The 19,158-nt window shown below is 37.7% G+C and overlaps 1 protein-coding gene across 1 annotated transcript; it reads left to right on the top strand.

Moving 5' to 3' along the window:
- Positions 1-1,273: 1,273 nt before the first annotated feature.
- LOC111191896 (uncharacterized) lies at positions 1,274-4,167 on the top strand. The gene is made up of 2 exons (XM_022668005.2): positions 1,274-3,960; positions 4,068-4,167. The coding sequence occupies exon 1, from the start codon at positions 1,409-1,411 to the stop codon at positions 3,503-3,505; it is 2,097 nt and encodes a 698-aa protein (XP_022523726.2). The 5' UTR covers positions 1,274-1,408; the 3' UTR covers positions 3,506-3,960; positions 4,068-4,167.
- The last annotated feature ends 14,991 nt before the right edge of the window (positions 4,168-19,158 follow it).

Raw genomic sequence — 19,158 nt, 5'->3', positions numbered from 1 at the left:
GTACAGAGATGCAATTGGAGTGAGTCATCGCATCATTGTAAGGCAAGTGATCCCTGAACTCAAACCTCAGGTCAAGCTCAAACGTGAAGTTCACTATGTCTGCAAGACACAAATTAAGGAGCTTATCACTCCCAGTGATGTAATGAAGATGCTGGAATCTGATTTCAGTGAAAGAAGTGGAGAAGAAGCAACACTCTCGCAGGAAGATCTCCACTTCTTAGCTAAACTGAAGAAAGGAATCAGGCATAAACAAGATGGTCATTATGAAATGCCCTTACCCTTTAAACAAGACAGACCAAATCTACCCGACAACAAACTGTGTGCTGTCCGGCGTCTAATGGGCTTAGAACGGAAGCTCAAAAGAGACCAGAGATACTGTTCAGACTATGTGAACTTCATGAAAGACATCATTGCTCATGGTGATGCAGAAAAGGTTCCTAAAGAAGAGCTCAACAATCAACCAGTCTGGTACATTCCACACCATGGGGTGTACCACCCTCAAAAGCCCGGAAAGATACGTGTGGTCTTCGATTGTTCTGCAAGGTTCCAAGATACATCGCTGAATGACCACCTTCTTACTGGGCCAGATCTCACAAACACCTTAGTCGGAGTACTTTGTAGATTTCGCAAGGGAACAGTTGCTGTTATGTGTGATATAGAACGAATGTTCCATCAATTTCATGTAACGCCTGAAGACCAAGACTACCTGAGGTTCTTATGGTGGGAGAACGGGGATTTAGGGTCTCCACCATCAATTTTTCGGATGAAAGTCCATCTTTTTGGTGCAGCCTCCTCACCTGGCTGTGCTAATTTTGGTCTTAAACATCTAGCCACTGAAGGTCAGGATCAGTTTCATCCAAGTACCTTTAAATTCATCCAAAGGAATTTTTATGTTGACAATGGGCTTGGAAGTTTATCGTCTGATGCTGAAGCAATCCAGCTTGTCAGAGAAGCTAGAGCGCTCTGCAGCAAAGGCAAGCTTAGGCTGCATAAATTCATTTCAAACAGCCAGAAAGTGTTGGAATCGATACCAGAGGAAGAGCGTGCTGAAGGAGTCAAGGATCTCAACATGACTTTGGGAGAACCGCTCATGGAAAGAGCTCTGGGCGTTCACTGGTGCGTATCCTCTGACGAATTCCAGTTCAGAGTCACTATCAAGGAACACCCTATGACCAGAAGAGGTGTGCTAGCTACAGTAGCTTCCATCTATGACCCATTAGGGTTTGTAGCCCCCTTTATTCTTGGTGGAAAGCAGATCCTGCAACAACTCTGCAGAGACAAGGTTGACTGGGACGAGTCACTTCCAGACAAGCTCAAACAACAGTGGGAAGCATGGTTGCAAGATCTTCAAAAACTGTCTAATGTAACAATTAGAAGGTGCTTCATACCAGCAAACTTCACAAATGTCATGCAGTACGAGCTTCACCACTTCTCCGACGCCAGCCTCAAAGCTTACGGGGAGTGCACTTATCTCAGAGCAGTTAACACCAATGGAGACGTCCACTGCTCACTAGTTATGGGAAAGGCACGTGTTGCCCCCACAAAGATAACTACAATACCACGGCTTGAGTTATCTGCAGCCGTGGTAGCAGCAAGAACAAGTGCCATGCTCAGAAATGAGCTTGAAATAGATAATCTGCAAGAATATTTCTGGACTGACTCAAAGGTCATTCTTGGATATATAAACAACGATGCCAGACGTTTCCATGTGTTTGTAGCAAACAGAATCCAAAGTATCAAGTCTGTTACAGATCCCAAGCAATGGCACTTTGTATGTTCAGAAAACAATCCTGCGGATTATGCTTCGAGAGGCCTAACAGCAGATCAGCTTGTGACTTCAAACTGGTTCACTGGACCAAACTTTCTGTGGAAAAGAGAGCTACCTTTAGGAGATGGAAAGGTGGGAGAGGTCAACGACAATGATCCAGAACTTCGAAGGACTCAACACCAAGTTCTAAACACAAAGGCAGAGGAAGTTAGGACATTGTTAGGCCGCCTGTCAAAGTTTTCTGAATGGAGAAGAGCTGTTAAGGCCATTGCTTGTCTTAAGCGCCTCGCTAAACACATCAAGGGTCTCAAACCTAAACTAAATGAAACTACAAGTGTTGAGGAAAGACATGAAGCTGAACAGTTCATAATCAAGTTGGTCCAAAAAGAAGCATTCAGCAGTGAAATCTACAGTATACAGCAATGCAAAGAAGTAAAACCCAAAGACAAAGCAAACAAGCTCTACACATTGAGTCCATTTTTGGATGAAAATGGTGTTCTCAGGGTTGGAGGACGGTTGACAAGATCGAGCCTCCATCCTCATGTTAAGCACCCTGCTATACTGCCAAAAACAAGCCATGTGTCCTCTTTACTTATCAAGCACTACCATGAGAAGGTGCACCATCAAGGTAGAGGAATAACTATCAATGAGTTGCGATCCAATGGAATATGGGTCATTGGATGCAGCAATGCAGTTGCCTCACACATCTACAAGTGTGTATCATGCAGAAGGTATAGAAGGAGCACACAAGATCCTAAGATGGCAGATTTGCCAGAAGAAAGGATGGAAATGACACCTCCTTTCACATACTGTGGAATAGACTGCTTTGGACCATTCTATGTGAAGGAAGCCAGAAAGGAGCTGAAGAAGTATGGCCTTCTCTTTACTTGTATGTGTTCCAGAGCCATACATATTGAAATGCTTGATGACCTTACCACGGATGCATTTATCAATGCATTGCGCACATTTATTGCAATCCGCGGACATGTCAGACAACTGAGATGTGATCAGGGGACCAACTTTGTTGGAGCTAAAAGAGAGTTCCTGAATGCAATGAAGGACTTGAACCATGAACAGTTGAAGACACATGGATGTGAGTTCATAATGAATGTCCCATCATCAAGCCATATGGGAGGTGTATGGGAGAGACAAATAAGAACAATAAGAAATGTCCTAACAGGAATCCTTGATCAGTCTGCTAAGAGACTTGACAGTACTTCACTGAGAACTTTCCTATATGAAGTGATGGCCATTGTGAACAGCAGACCTCTGACTACAGAGCACTTAAATGATCCAAGAAGTCTTGAACCTCTTACGCCAAATCACATTCTCATGATGAAGTCTGACATAATAGCACCCCCTCCTGGTCAGTTTGTAAGTCAGGATCTATACCTCCGCAAGAGATGGCGCCAAGTGCAATTCTTGTCAAACGAATTCTGGACAAGGTGGAGGAAGGAGTATCTCCTTAATCTTCAGCAAAGACTAATATGGCAAAAGGAGAGGAGAAATACTAAGGTTAATGACATAGTTATCCTTCAAGAGGACAATTCTCCACGAAACCAATGGAGATTGGCTAAAGTGACAGAAGTGTACCCAAGCACTGACGAAAGGGTCAGAAAGGTCAAACTGTTGATTAGTGACTCTACCTTAGATGGTCAGGGAAAGCGCACTTCTAAGCCAGTCTATCTTGATAGACCTGTGCAAAAGATTGTTGTATTGCTTGAAGCAGAGTCCTAGATGATGTGAAGTGGCACAGATGATCATAAATACTTATATGTAGTTTATGTAAACTTGCACTTAAGTACTTTAAGTTCTTTGTAAGTACTTTAAACTGTGTTAAAGTAATGTTTAAAAGAAGAAAATCACAAAATAGTGATTTGGTGGGAGTTTAACTGCCATAAATATAGTTTACGTCATTTGTTTGTTCTGTTTTGTTAAAATATTTATTTCTTTATTTAATTAATATTTTTTATTGTAGTCATGGAGTAGGAACTAAGTTACGACCTGTGTTGCACACGGACTTTATGTTAATGCTGTTAGTCTACACTGGACACATGCGAGTCTGCAGAAGTTCCTCAAACTCCGTTAAGGGAGTAAAAGAAAGTTAAAAGACGGTTCAAGGTGACACTACATCACACGTACAGATGTTTCTGTGGCAACTCATTCCCTCTTGGTTGTGTGCAGCCAGCGAGGTATGTGTATTAATGTGTATTCAGACGTGCGCATTTTTTACTTTCGTTTTCTGCTGTATGTTTAGTGTAACGTGTGCTTGTTTTTTGTATGCTGTGTATTTAAACAGTTCGACGGTGGAATAAGAGGAGTAAAGTGCAAGCCCAAAGAGTTCCATTAAATCCATCAGTGACTGAAGAACTAAAGTGTTGTGTATTTCCTGGAGGGAGTGAAAGCAATAAAAATGAAACACTAAAGTCCCGGCAGTTACCCATGTACCAATGCAGGTGGTCCATTGGACCCCCCTCCACTCAAATTCAATAGAAAATATATATGTCTTTTATTGGAATTAAATACTGCTTACAGTGCACTTTAGTGTTTTTTTGCCCCAGTAGCATTAAGTACACAATATACTTAAATATACTTAATTTGGAGAAGTTATGCAAAAAAACACACTCAAAACCCCATGCTTTTATGTTGTATTTAAATATAGCTTAATTACAATTAAAATATACTTGAGTTATTGTTCGAAGTTGTTCCAAAATAGTACATTAAATATGTATTTAAGTACGTATTAATTTTAATAATAAAAGTATGTACTTTTTCTATGTTAAGTACTTACCTACATTTAAGAAATATGCCTAAAGTCACTTTTATTTGTTAAGGGTACTCTTACTGCAAAGCTGAAACAATCCAAACACTACAAACAGATTGAGAATTATTATTAATGTTCACAAGCCTATTGACAATAATCTACCTGAAATGTATTAAAAAAATAGTTGCATCAAAAAGGAATCAACCAACAGAAAGAAAACTTGGTGGGTAGTCAAGCCAGACTGTCATGGAGTGACTCATTTTAGTGATCTACAGGCGAGCTGTGAACTGCACACCACGCAACTTCATTTAGGGCATGTCAGTGTGCGTGTTTGGTATCATGAGGTTGCAAAAGAAAATGCGCAAAAGGCATGCCCTAATTATCTTAATTATCATGGGTGTGTTTTAGGTGTAATGTGAAATAAACCAATCAGCGTTTCTTTTTTCATTCCCTTTTAAGCGCCAGGGGTGCTCTGACTTTGGCAGATTGGTATTATAAAAGTGCAGCACTTCTGCGCTTCTCAGCAGAGGAAACAGCTTTGAAGGTGTATGAGCAGGTCATTTATTAAAACAGCAAACTTCCAGACAACCTTTCAAATGTTTCAGATCATCAAACTAATTTAAAAATAATTCAAAGACAACACAGGTAAACGCAAAATGCTGTTTTTAAATGAGTATTTGGCCCCACAGTTAAAACATAACTTATCACACCTGAGTTCAGTTTCTCTAGCTACACCTGTTCTCAAGTAAGAAATCACTTAAAAAAAGACCTGCCTGACAAAGCAAAGTCCACCAAAAGATACTCAAAAGCTACACATCATGCCGAGATCCAAAGGAATTCAGGAACAAATGAGAAAGAAAGTAATTGAGATCTATCAGTCTGGAAAAGGTTATGAAGGCAAGTTTTGGGACTCCAGCAAATCACAGTGGGAGCCATTATCCACAAATAGTGAAATTGTGAAACAGTGGTGAAATGGTCTGCATGGCAGAGTGCCAAGATGAAAACCACATTCAAGCTCATCTCAAATTTGCCAAAAAACATCTTGATGATCTCCAAGACTTCCAAACGACTTCTGGAGTTTTGCTGCTTTAGAACCTGGAAGACTTGCTGTAATAAATTTTGGTAAACCATTGGGGGGGGGGGGTTGAGGGGTGGAGTGTTGTGTGTGAGACTGCACCGGAAGGGGAGGAGGGGGGGGGGGGGGGGGGGGGTTGAGGGGTGGAGTGTTGTGTGTGAGACTGCACCGGAAGGGGAGGAGGGGGGGGGGGTTGAGGGGTGGAGTGTTGTGTGTGAGACTGCACCGGAAGGGGAGGAGGGGGGGGGGGGGGGGGTTGAGGGGTGGAGTGTTGTGTGTGAGACTGCACCGGAAGGGGAGGAGGGGGGGGGTTGAGGGGTGGAGTGTTGTGTGTGAGACTGCACCGGAAGGGGAGGAGGGAGGGCTCCACGCTGACAAGTCACGCTGTCTACTGCTCTCTGGTCCAATGAAGGTTATTTGAAAACCAGGACATTTCCTCACTTTTTGAAAAAAACCCAGGACGCCCGGGACAGGACGTGAAATACGGACATGTCCCAGGAAATACGGACGTTTGGTCACCCTAGATAACACAGTCCAGGTCATACACAGAAATCAATACAATTACTCGGCGACGAGTGAGCGTGAGCGTGGTCCTTTTATACTAAGGGGTAATTAATACTCAGGACTTCCTGGAGGTGTCATGCGGTGTGTCATGTGATCTGGAGTGCATGTGATGTCATGCTGAGGTGCGTTCTGGGTATTGTAGTTGGAAGCTTGGAAATCGCAGGTAGAGCTGAGTGTGGGGAACACAGGTGTGCTTTCAGCACCAGACATGACAGTGTGGTGGTCCATTGTTGCAGCGTTATTCACCCTATTGGTGTTGGGTTACAGGGTGAATAAGAGAACCTCTGCTCATTTTTAGTCATTTATTTAGTCTGACCTGTTACTCTGCCCCCTGGCAGAGGTGGAAAAAGTACAGAAATATTGTAATTAAGTAAAAGTACCTTTACTTTGCTAAAATTCTACTCAAGTAAAAGTAAAAGTACCCATCTAAAAATCTACTCGAGTAAAAGTAAAAAAAGTACTCAATATAAAGTGTACTTTGAGTAAAAGTTACATAGTTTTTTGTTTTTATTTGATGTAAAAAAGCACAAAAAAGCACAAAAAGCAAAAAAATCATAAATTAAATAATTATTAAATTAAATAATTTGGATCTTTCAGGCAGTATTTGTTCAGACCACCCCATAAAACATTTTCAAGAACAAGTGGCATCGGTTTCTATGATCCATTTTTTTCTTTACTGTTAAAAATGTAAAAAGTTATGGTCATATATGTGACTATAAACCGTATTTTTTATAGTTTTACAGTTCATTATTATTTTTTAACTTGTCATTGCTATGCTTTAACTGTTATTTACATGTTTTTTTTTATCATCCAAGCAGATTGTTTAATGTTCCCAATAAAAACTTAAGGAATTATTGTGAAAAACATGAAATCATACAAAAAAAAAAATTGTCAGCGCATGCGCAGTGCCGTAAAGAAGCACATATTGATGGGAAAACTCAATTTTTTTTTAATTCAGACGATTTGGTTTTTTTCCCCAGCATTTTATGTTTTACTCAGTAACTAAGAGTTTTCCAATGTAGCGAAGTAAACTACTTGTGTCAAAATGTACTTGAGTAAAAGTAAAATTACCTATTTTAAAAACTACTTTAAAAATTACAATTACAGTAATGTGAGTAAATGTAATTAGTTACTTTCCACCTCTGCCCCCTGGTGATGCTTCAATATAATCAAGCTGCAGATCTCTACTACCCTCACTAAATACAAATGAAAATATTGTTTCCAGCATCAACTGTTTTAATTAGATACAATTTCCAGTTTTTTTTAGAATAAGATCAATAAAAAAATAAACTAAATTCAATTGTAGTTTATATTAGATCTGAAGGGTAATGCAGGATTTAGTGTATGAGTGATGCAGCATGTGGAACACCAGTTGATCCACAAGGCCTTATTCCTGAGATGTGGATGAGCTGAGTGTAACATAGATAATATAGATGTCAAAATGGTATTATTATGCATACTGTCCAAGAGGGCCCTTGTATAGTCTGAGGCCAATAGAGCATGTCTCAGGCTCCTCCTCCCATGAGGTGTATCTGTGCACATGCCTGTAATTGCATGATTCTAATTTGGCCATTTTCACACTTTCGATGTGCTCATTTGCATAAGGGCTTTAAGCCCATTTGCGTAGCTTTCATAGAGATCCTGCTTTCTGAAAGCAGAACTGCTGCACTGAGCCTGGAGCTTAAGTGAGGAGAACACTGTGATCAGAGACACAGGAAACACAATCTCCTCTGTTCTGTAAAACCCAGAGGGAAGCAGATACACAGAGAGAGAGAGAGAGAAAAAGAGAAGAAAAAGCATGTTCTAATTACTGTTTCACTTCACTAGTCCAGGCCACGAGACCCCTCCACTGGGGGCACGTTGTTGAAGCATGGCGCTCTCCTCAGTGAAACATGGACGAATGCCTCCCGGCTCCCACAGCTCCTCTCCACATCTCTCCTCGTCTCACCCATGCAAATTTATAATCCACTTATTCCAAAGGTCAGGAGCGGCTGCACTTACAGACACTGTCGTGTTCAGCGGCCACAGAGTTTCCATAATTCTTATGAAATCAAATCTAATTGCCGTCACTTGTTGGAATTCCTGCTACTACTTAATGCCATCTTGATGAGTCTGGTACTCTGGGCTGGGTTCCTGGAAATCCAGAGCCAGTGTCTTCACTAGAATAGTAATGTTTAATGAACAGCAGTGGCACAGAAGTAGACTTTGATACAGAAAATCTGTCATAAAAATCCAATGATAGAGTGAAAGAAGCACAGCAACAAAAAAAGAAGAAAATGGAAGAAGAAAAATAACTAGAAAAAGAAAAAATAACTATAGGTAAAATAGGTAAAAGAGACTCAAGGACATGAAGTATATAGCCAGCTTGCTAAGTCGAAGTTTAGTGGTTAGTAGAACATTTTCTGAACGTCACAGTTAACCTTTCCTAGGGCTGTGCGATACTGCTAAATTTGGTATCAATCCAATACCAAGTAAATACAGGGCCAGTATTGCCGATACCAATGCCGATACTTTTTACTACTACTATGATCTACTTTTGTTTTTATTAAGTGAATGCATCATCAATATGCAAATTTGAATGAAAACTTGACTTTTATGATTATTTCATTATTTTGTAAGTTTTCCTTCAATTATTCATGTTTTTATGATGATGATAAAACACAGGGCAAAGTTTTCAGCCAAATAAAAATAATTTTATTTAGATATCTTTATAGAAAACTTAAAACTTAAATTTCCCTTTTGGGTTGGTAATCTGCATTTGCAATTAACATTATTATTATTTTTTTTTTTCCTAATGTTCCTTTTACAGTTAACGTAAAATATTTATTCAGCCATATTCATATTTCAGGTTTAAGTCATATCTCTATCTTTTTGTAGACAGCATATCTATTTTTCAGATCCAGTGAAACAGGGAAGGGGAATGGGAGGTGCTAACTGAGCAGGAGTGAAGTGAGAGCAGAGCATCCACCATCAGGTTTTCTGGAATGTTTTTTATGTTAAATGTTCTGGTATCGTTGCTGCAGCGTCCATCACACTAGCCAAACCAAGGACAGACACTCACAGATACCAAATACACCATTTATTTACAAGAGGACTTGGTTTACAGGAGTAGTTAGGGACAGGCAGGGTCAGTAACAGGAAGGCAGCAATAGTAAACAACATACCATAGTGTAAAAGGCAAAATGAGGTCATACACAGGTAATCCAGCAGGGAAAAGGGCAAGTCAAAAAGAGTTGTCAATGTACAAACAAGGTATAAAAAGGGAAAGAGATTCAGGGTATTTATACTAAACAGACCAGGTGTGGACAATCAGAAGCTGGGGGAGCGGGAACGCCATAGTGTCATGTGATTAGCAGATTCAGGAAAGTATGATGTGGATGCATGCTGGGAATTGGAGTTTTTGTTGTGTGAATCAGAGTACAGAGTAGGCAGACAGACAGCGTCAATGTTTTTATTTTTAGATTTGGCTTTGTAACTTTCAACATTTCCACGATGTTAGTATTAGTATTTCATTTTCCAGCAGGATTGGCACACTGCCCAAACTGCCAAAGTAACAATTGGTCTTATATAATATTCTAATTTTCTGAGAGACTGACTTTGGGTTTTTATTGGTTGCAAGCCATAATCATCAACAATAAAAGAAATAAACGCTTAAAATAGATCATTCTGTGTGTAATACCAAGGGCGTAGGAGCGAGTTTGATATTGGGGGGGACACATTTGCCAATATGAACCCAAGCCCACCCTATAGTTTCCTAGAACAACATTTGTGGAAATTACTTTTAATTAAAAGTAAATTATTATTAAAAGGTGACTTTACAACCTAAACATGTTACTCCACGTTACAGTTACTGTTGTTAGAAAAGAATATGAATGCAATGTCTGAATTGTATGCATATAACAAAAATGATCAGTTATCACCTAATATTTAAAGTAATATAACACATTTGGTTATTATTATTATTATTATTATTATTATTATTATTATTATGTATTGGAATGTCAATTCTGTCATATCTTTACGTTTTCTCCTGCACATTATTTTTTTCTACTGAGAGCTCTTCTTAAGATGGTGTCCTTTTATGTAAAAGAATGTAACTTTACGTTTCATAGACATGTGGTCACTGTGAACTACAAATGAACAGAAGTCACGTTACAGCAGTGTTTCTCAACCCTGTTCTTACATGTTATACTGCATATTAACACTGTTCTCCATATTCTAGAGCTTCCTCTGCTTTAAAGGCATTTAATAGAGTAAGTGGTGGTATGATGTGTCTAATACACTGCTGCTGGATATACATGATTAATTTAGGCTCCATAGGGGGCTAAAGGATTTTAACAGGTAAACTCGGTAAATGACTGTTTATTAGCCGATCAGCTGGATCAGGTGGAAAACACAATTTTGGGGCAGTGATCAGGGTTAAGAAACTGCTTTAAACTAAAACATAAAGTGCTGTACTACATTCTGGCTAACCACTACATCTGGCTTCTAGCTAACTAGTTAACTAAATGAATTTTCGTTCATTATAGCTCACAGTAAGCCCTGTAATACTAAATTAATAAACACAGTTTGACAAAATGAAATAGCGATTAGCTGATCAGGTACAGGTCAAGTTGAACATTACATATATAGTTGTTTTTTTCTTAAACCTTGACTCCCTACCTAGCTAATTCCAAAGTTAAGCTAACTCACTAACACAGCTGCAGTTTATTAATCACAGTGGGTTTAAACTGTGTGCTGATTCAGAGATGTGTATTTTTAACCAGCTATCAGAAACATATCATCACAGTTTACTTGGTTAGCCTACCGTTACCTTTTTTTAAAGGTCACCTTCCGCGAAAATCCGATTTTTCTTTTTTTTTGTGGAATACAGTAGGTCTCTCCGAGTTGAATGTGTACACCTGCACATTAAACTGTTTTGCAGCCCCCATTGTCTGCAGGAGCTAAGCAAAGAAATTCCCCCTTCCCCCCCTCCGAAAAACGGGTGAATTTTGAATTATCTTTCTGCCTACGTAGGCAGAAACTCACAGACCAGCCCACCTTGGCTCGAGAAACTCCCAGAGGCGGAGCTGAAGCGACGCAACATCACCGCTCATCAGTTAGGAGGTGGGAGGCAGTGAGAGGCAGAGCGGTGGAGGGGCGTCGCAGTGCTCCTAGCCAATCAGAGGAGAGATATTTGCATGCTGTTTGCATGTATGAATATTCATGAGCAAAGCTGGAATCCGGTCATTTTGGACACACCCCTAAAACAGTCCATTAAAAAAGAGCTATACAGAGACACCTGAGCACTTTTTTTTTTACAAAAACGGCTCACATGTCATTCATTCATACTAGAGACCACAACTAGACATTTTAAAATGAAAGAAAAAACGACGGAAGGTGACCTTTAAAAAAAAATCTCCGTATATCCAGATCTGTTTTTAAATCAGCTGAAGCTGCTGCAGCCCGATCCTGCTGCTAAATCTCACAGCGAGGGGGCGGGGCTTCCACCACCAGCACACTGCCTCTCCTCCCCGAGTCGCAAAACCAGCAAACTGATTGGCTGTTTCTACTGAGAGGCGGGAATTAATACATGAACTGGCTCCGTGATTGGTCCGGTCTGTCTCCTCATTAATAGTACAGCTGATCTGAGCGAAACGAATCATTTTTGGGGGGGACAAATCCACCTGTTTCTAATATTGGGTGGGACATGTCCCACCCATCCCCCCGGTTCCTACGCCAATGTGTAATACATCTATATAATATATGAGTTTCACATTTTCAACTAATTCACTAAAATAAAGTAACTCTATATATATATATATATATACATATATTTTGAGATGGACTAGTATTAGTCCCCATTAAAGCGACCTAGTGACTCTCTTGATTTGAGCTCCGCATGATGTTATATTATAAATAGCCACCATTTTCTCACAGCTGGCTGTCTTGATACCCTTTGTATAATGAGTTTTAAATGAGTTGATGATTGATGTAGTTTTAGACACGCTAATGTTTCTAAAGTACTATTTTAGCTCACACTTTAGAGAAGTTTTAATAACATGCATGAAGATGAGACGTCACAGGTTAAAAGGTTAATAGTTATTTTTTACACCAAAAAAAGAAGAATCTTCAGTGCAGAATTACCTAATGAGTGAGAAGAGAGCATCCAAAAAAATTAAGTAAATACTTTTTGACAATACCAGTCAAATAATTGGACACAACATGTGTCCAATACATTAAATACATGAAAAGAATTAAGGGACACATATGGAATTATGAATTAAACATTAAAAAAGTGTTTGTCCTCCACAATCTCCTGATCTAAACCTGATGAACTGAGATGGTGATTTATTGGGATGAGCTGGAGCTTCACAGTGTAAAAAAAAAAAAAAAATCAGCAACTATTGTTCAGCACCTCCAGAAACTCAGAGAAAACTATTGCAGGTGACTCTCCCTCATGAAGACACTGAGATTAAAATACCAAGAGTGCAGATCTGTCCTTAAAGATAAATGTGGTTACAATATTTTTTTAATAATAGGGCGCACTTAAAATCCTTTAATTTCCTCAAATATCGTCAGTGCGTCTTATAATCCGGTTTGTTTTATGTAGAAATGTTTCCAGTCAGGTTGTAAGTTACAATAAAGCCACTCTGCTGAAGTAATTACATAATTTTACATGAGTTTCAGTTTAGTTGTCCAGCAGTATCAGCATTACCCACTAAGCGCTAGCGTTTTGGCTGTCCAGAGGAGAGTACCCTGCTGCTAACCCCGGCTAGCACTGGTGGAGCAGTGTTAGCATTAGCTGCTAACCACAGCGCTAGCTATTTTGCTGTTCAGAGGTGAGTATTTTCGACTGTAGCCTGTGCATTCACCATATTAAAATAAGCTACGTGGGATGAACCGCTAGCTAATATCACCCTGGCTTATCGGAACACTGAGGGTTCTTCAGTGTAGCTCTGTCAGGTAAGTGGTTAGCCGCTAATGCTAACGCTCCAGCTTTAGGGGAAACCTGGAAATCTAAGCTTACTGTAAATGAATGAAAGCGCTTTACTCACCTAAATAAACAGTTTTCAGGAGAGAAATCTGTGTAGATTAATATCCAGCGCTTGTTTGAAATGTTGTTTTTAAGAAGTAAACCGTTTTGTTTACTTAAATTAGCTTAGCTCTACAGATGTGAGACCTGTTGAGGAAAACTTGACAACACCCCTGTTCCTACTATTAGTTACTAATGTCACATAAAATGCACTTTATAATCAAGTGTGCCTTATTTATGAAAATAGACCAGAAAATAAATGTTTATTGATAGTGCTCCTTATAATCTGTTGTGCATTATAATGTGAAAAATAGAGTGCTTAGAAGAATCTAAAATATAAAACATATTCTGTTTTGTTTATTATTTTTTGTATGTGTTCCTGTATAGCTTCAGTATCTTCAATATTAAATGTACTATGTAAAAAAATAATAAAAAGAAAGAAAACACATTTAATGAGAAGAGGTGTGTCCAAACTTTTGACTGGTACTGTACATCCAGTGAGAGGAACTGTACCGTACCATTAATCTTGTACTTCAAACTGCATTATTTTTCTTTTTGGCTGGGAACAGAAGAATATGAAATTTTGTCCTCAGCCTAATCATTAATAAAAAATGAAAGCTGACAGATGGAATATGTTTTTTTGTTGTTGTTGTTTTTAGGCTTAACTCCTTCATCTTACTTTATGTGTATATGATCTTTTAGCACTGTTCATAATTGTGCTTTCATATTAAAATCCCTCATTTAATTATATCACATTATATCATCAATGGAAAAGTACAGCGAGGCAACTATACAAAAGAGAGAATAGATGAAGGGATTTCTGTCTTTGGAGAATATGATATAATATGAATGCTGGAACAAAAAGCTAGATACTTTTCTTTAAAACGTCCAGAAGCCTCTAAGACCAGTCAAGCGCAGTAAATCCCTTAAAAATAAAAAAGGCCAAAAAGGCATTGATTCATTGATATGATCTCATGGAAGAACCACTTTGGGTTAATTTCACTGGATGATAAAATGACTTCTTTTGAAAAAGATGAATATCACAACCCTGTTTAAAGTTTGAAGAACGTGCAAGTTATATAAGGTCCCTAGATTTTTCCTAGAACTGTATTATTAAAGCCAAGAAGCACCATTATTTTCCAGCACTGCCTCAACCCTCTTGAAAAGAAATATATTTATAAATGTCTAAGTATGCTGTAAATATACTAACATATTTATGTTCTTACTTAAAATATAGTATAAGTACATTAATGTTATGCTATCATCAAATGTTTAAAAGTAAACTTTGATCATACTTTTTAAAAAGTACGATATAGTGTTTATTTAAAAAAATGCTGCTATGAAGTACAATTTTATTTAATGTAATTCAATATAATTTGTGTGTTAAAAACAACTGTTACAGTAGTTCACTTAAACTACAATGTATCATGTAACTGTAGAAAGTAAATTAAATTACTACATTTCTAAAACTAAATGTTAAGTAATTTAGTAGTAATGAAGTAATTTAGTAGTAATTTATTAGTAATTAAGTAATTTTAAATTGTAAGTCAATTTGTAACACACTAAACATTGTAGAACAGTATATTAACATATATTTTATACCCAACGAAGTACACTAGAAGTGTGCTACTTAAAAAAGACAGGAACAAGAAGCACATTTGTACTCTAATGTAAATAGATCACATATATTTAACATCAATTCTTAGTACATTCCTAATAAACCTGGTGTATAATAGTGATACAGTTGTAATACTCATTAAATGTATCAGAATTTTACTGTAAGCATATTTAAAATTTGGGGTTACTTATATGAAGTAGTATGTATAAATGTTTCTTAAGTATATTTAAAATAGTTCCATTTTAGTACAATTAAGTTCACTTTAACACAATTTAAGTAAGAGTTTTGTACTATTTTTATACAATTAAAGTATAATAAGTACAAAAAAGTTGTTCCATTTTAGCACTCTTTAAATATACTGATTAATAATGTCTACAAGAACACTTTAGTGCACTATAGCATAATAATGCTTAGTATAGTTTAATCTACTTTGTTTTTTCACTAGGGCACTGTGAGGTGTACTCACTTGTGTTGCCAGATATTTAGACATGTAGACAAGGCTGTGTGCGAAGTTATTTTCAGAACAATATATCATATATTCTACAGTGTTGTCCCATGATAAGATACAATAAAACATATTTAAAGGAACAGAAGAGGGGTGTTACTCACTTTTGTTGGATAGTGTACATCAGACAGCATTGGAATTCTAGTAAACCACAGTGAGGGACTTCCAGCAGAATAGTGATTTATCTTCACAGAAATGAATGATAGTGCAGCCTGACATACTCTTTCAGGAAGCCACAAAGAAACCCAGACAAACATCTTAAGAGGAGTTGCATGCTCGCCTCAGATATGCTCAATCGTAAAGATTTCACCATTAGAGAGTGACAGAGCAAAAATGGTGTTAATAGGAATTGAGTTATTCATTCATGGAATAAAAAAACAGTATTCAAAAATAAGGACAGCATGCCAACTGTTGTAAAATATTTTATATTCTTTTTTTTCCATTTTGTCCCCAATTATTAGCATCCCTGTGCCCTCTGAGGAAAGCGCAGCGACTCGGTTCAGATACATGAGCTCACAGACACCTTGTGCTGATCGATATCACCCTTTGGAGTGATGTGGGAGAGGGCGCCAGCTACCCACCCAGAGAGAGCAAGGCAAATTGAGCTTTCTCAGGGCTCCGGTAGCCGATGGCAAGCTACATGAACAGGATTCGAACCACTTAGCCTGCTGAACCACATGGAGCCGCCGATATTTTTATATTCTTATATTCTTAAACATTGTTAAATATATTAGAGTAGAGGGATGGACAGGAGCTCCTTGAGAAGGGCCTAGCATACGCCCAGATGTGATGCAGAAATACATAAATAAATAAATAAATAAATAAATAAATGCAGAAATAGCCCAAAATAAAGTTTCATGCATAAAAATATGGAGAGATTCCTGATATAATTTTACGTGTGTACTTTTTCAAGATGTATTTATTAATTCATTTATTTATCTATACAATTATTTCTGTGTGTATTTTTTATTAATTCGGATATGTATTTATTTATTTTTATGTGCATTTATTTATTTCTTTATCCGTCCTCCATTTCAGAGATAATTTTTGTAGTCTAACTTACCGTTCTTTTTTCCCTTTCTCTCTTTCTATTAATATATGTCCTCCCTTAAGACTAATGCATTGTTGCAGAGTGAAATAAAGTATTAGACTTCCAATGAGGGGGGGGGGGGGGGGGGGGGGTGGCGGGCAAAAAATAAATAAATAAATATATAAATAAATTTACCGATGTGTATGCCTGTGGATCATTGTTCGCAGTGTTTGTTTTTTAATCTTTTCTGTTCTTAATATGCATTTTTCTGAAATAATAGGTTTTCTTCAGTGTTGCAATGTTAATTAACATCATTCCGAACAGATTTCACTCATTCAAACAGCCTGAATTTTTTTTTTTTTAAGCTCAGTTTTAATGCTCTTCTTACTAAAAAAATGTCAGCTTTGAATTGAGCTCTGGCTCATAATGACAGTTTATGGCTTGAGCTAAACTTTTTGGGTTTGATCTAAGCTCTAAATAGTATGGGGATGCAATATAGCAATTAGCCGTAATGTATGGTACCAAAAATTATTTGACTCAACTTGAGTCAAACTTAGATGTTGTGGCAGGAACATATGCTGGAGTTAACATGAAAACCCTCCAGTGAGGCTGAATAAAGGCAATTCTGCAAGAAGGATTGGGACAAAATGAATCCAGCATGACTGATCTTTAATTATATAGGAAGGATTTGGTTGCAGGTGTTCCTAAAAAAGATGGCACAACCAGTTATTAAGTTTAGAGAAGCAGTTACATTTTAACTGCCTGTTCATTTTTGTAGGTGTTACAAATCGTCTTTCACCATGAAGTGAAATAATAATTTAAAATACTTTCTAAAATGACACTTTTATGAGAAACTGGAATCATTCTGTGTGACTAACACTGAAAAATTGAGGAAATTAGGGAAAGCACATAATTTTCTCAGCACTGCAAGAACATGCGGTCGGTGTTCATAATGGGTTCTAATGTTCATCTGAAAAAGATTTTTTATATATATATATATATAAATTCCACAATATATGATTGAGGATTCTGATGAAAGAGTTAGTAGCTGAAGACAGATGTTTTTCTGATGTTCTTCAGTCAGTAAATAATTAATGGCATAGATTCTATATTGGAGAACCCAATGCTCTAAAACACATCTGATTCAGGTAATAATTAAACCCTTTAGGAGCTGAACCAGATTTGGTAGAACAGCAGGGAGGAATACGTGAATCATGAGAGTCTCATATGATTGGTTGTCAGTCCTGACGATGTCAGTTTGTCTGTTCTGGACTCTGTTCTGGACCACTTAACAAAGACTCCACTTCCCAGTATGCACTCACACCGGACTTCCCTGACTACATTGTTCCCTCTCCCCCAGTTACTGATTGTTTTCACCTGTCCTTTCCAGTATAAATACCCCTCATTTCGCTCTGTTCCTTTCCGAGTATTGAATCTAGTTATCTAGCTCTTCTACATCGTTTCCCTTGTTTATTGCCTTTTGTTACCAACTTGCTTTGTTTCCCCATCTCTCGATTTTTGCCTTGCCTAACTCTTTTCGAATTTTTGACTTCTCTTTTGCCTTAGCCCTTTCTTTGCTGGATTTACAGTGTTTGACCCTGTCAAATTTGGAGCATTTTCTGTCTTTCAACTTTACTCCCAAACTTTATTTCAATAATTCAGTTTAAAATGTGAATCTCGTATATAATATAGATGTTTTACACACAGAGTGATCTATTTTAAATTAGAATATTATATACTTTTGGCAGTGTGGGCAGTGTGCCAAGTCCTGCTGGAAAATTAAATCCGCAGCTCCATAAAAGTTGTCAGCAGAGGGAAACATGAAGTGCTGTAAGATTTTGTGGGAAAACACTGCACTGACTTTAGACTTGATAAAACACAGTGGATCAACACCAGCAGATGACATGACTCTCCACACCAACACTGTCTGGGGATCCTGAGGATTATCAAGATGTTTTTTTGGCAAATTAAATATATTGCCTTGAATCTCTTACATGGACACTATTTTCTCTAAGTCTCTTTTCTTCCTTATTATTGCATCATGAATACTAAGGCAACACTGAGGCAAGTGAAACCTGTAGTACTTTAAATGTTGCTCTGGGTTCTTTTTGTTCTTTTTTCTTTTTGATGACTTTGTTTTCTCATCAGATTGTGGCATAATGTGTTTAAATTTTATCTGCTTAATGTTGTGAGACAGGTTCTATTTATTATAAGCAATTTCTAGAATTTTGATTCTACAGATCTGGCAGTAATCAGGCCTGGTTGTGGTTAGTGAAACTGAACTATAAAAATGTAGTTAATCACGTATAATTTTCTATAGGGGTTAAAATTGGGGTTAAAAGTTGTCTATGTAACTCCAGTTTTAGACTGCATTTGAATACTGAACTTTGAATATGATTTAAACATAAAACATTTGATTTAAAATGACTCTTCAAAATTAAACTTTTAAAAGTGGATGTGGTAAACAAGATGAATGCTGTAAGTGTTTGAGCTAATTGGCTAATTTATCAAAATCGCTCACCATATATATAATGCTGTGTTGAAGTATTTTCCTCTGCAATAGAAAAAAAGGGACCCAGCAGAGAGCCAGACATCTCAAAACAACATCCAGACCAAACACAAACTTCATCTAACAAATAGAGTGGACTCGTGAGAGCCAACAGGCTCATTAAGAGCCGCTGCCATGTTAATTTACATGCAGAGCTCTGCAGCGGACAAATCAGGAGCAGTCAAAACAAATACAGCCAGACGAGCATCAGAGAATAATAAATAAGGGAAGGAGGTGAAACAAAAACGTCAAATGAGTGAAGGTGTGGGGA

Source organism: Astyanax mexicanus, chromosome 3, assembly GCF_023375975.1.
Source record: "Astyanax mexicanus isolate ESR-SI-001 chromosome 3, AstMex3_surface, whole genome shotgun sequence".
NCBI lineage: Eukaryota > Metazoa > Chordata > Actinopteri > Characiformes > Acestrorhamphidae > Astyanax > Astyanax mexicanus.
This window is presented reverse-complemented; position numbering and strand designations above follow the sequence as displayed.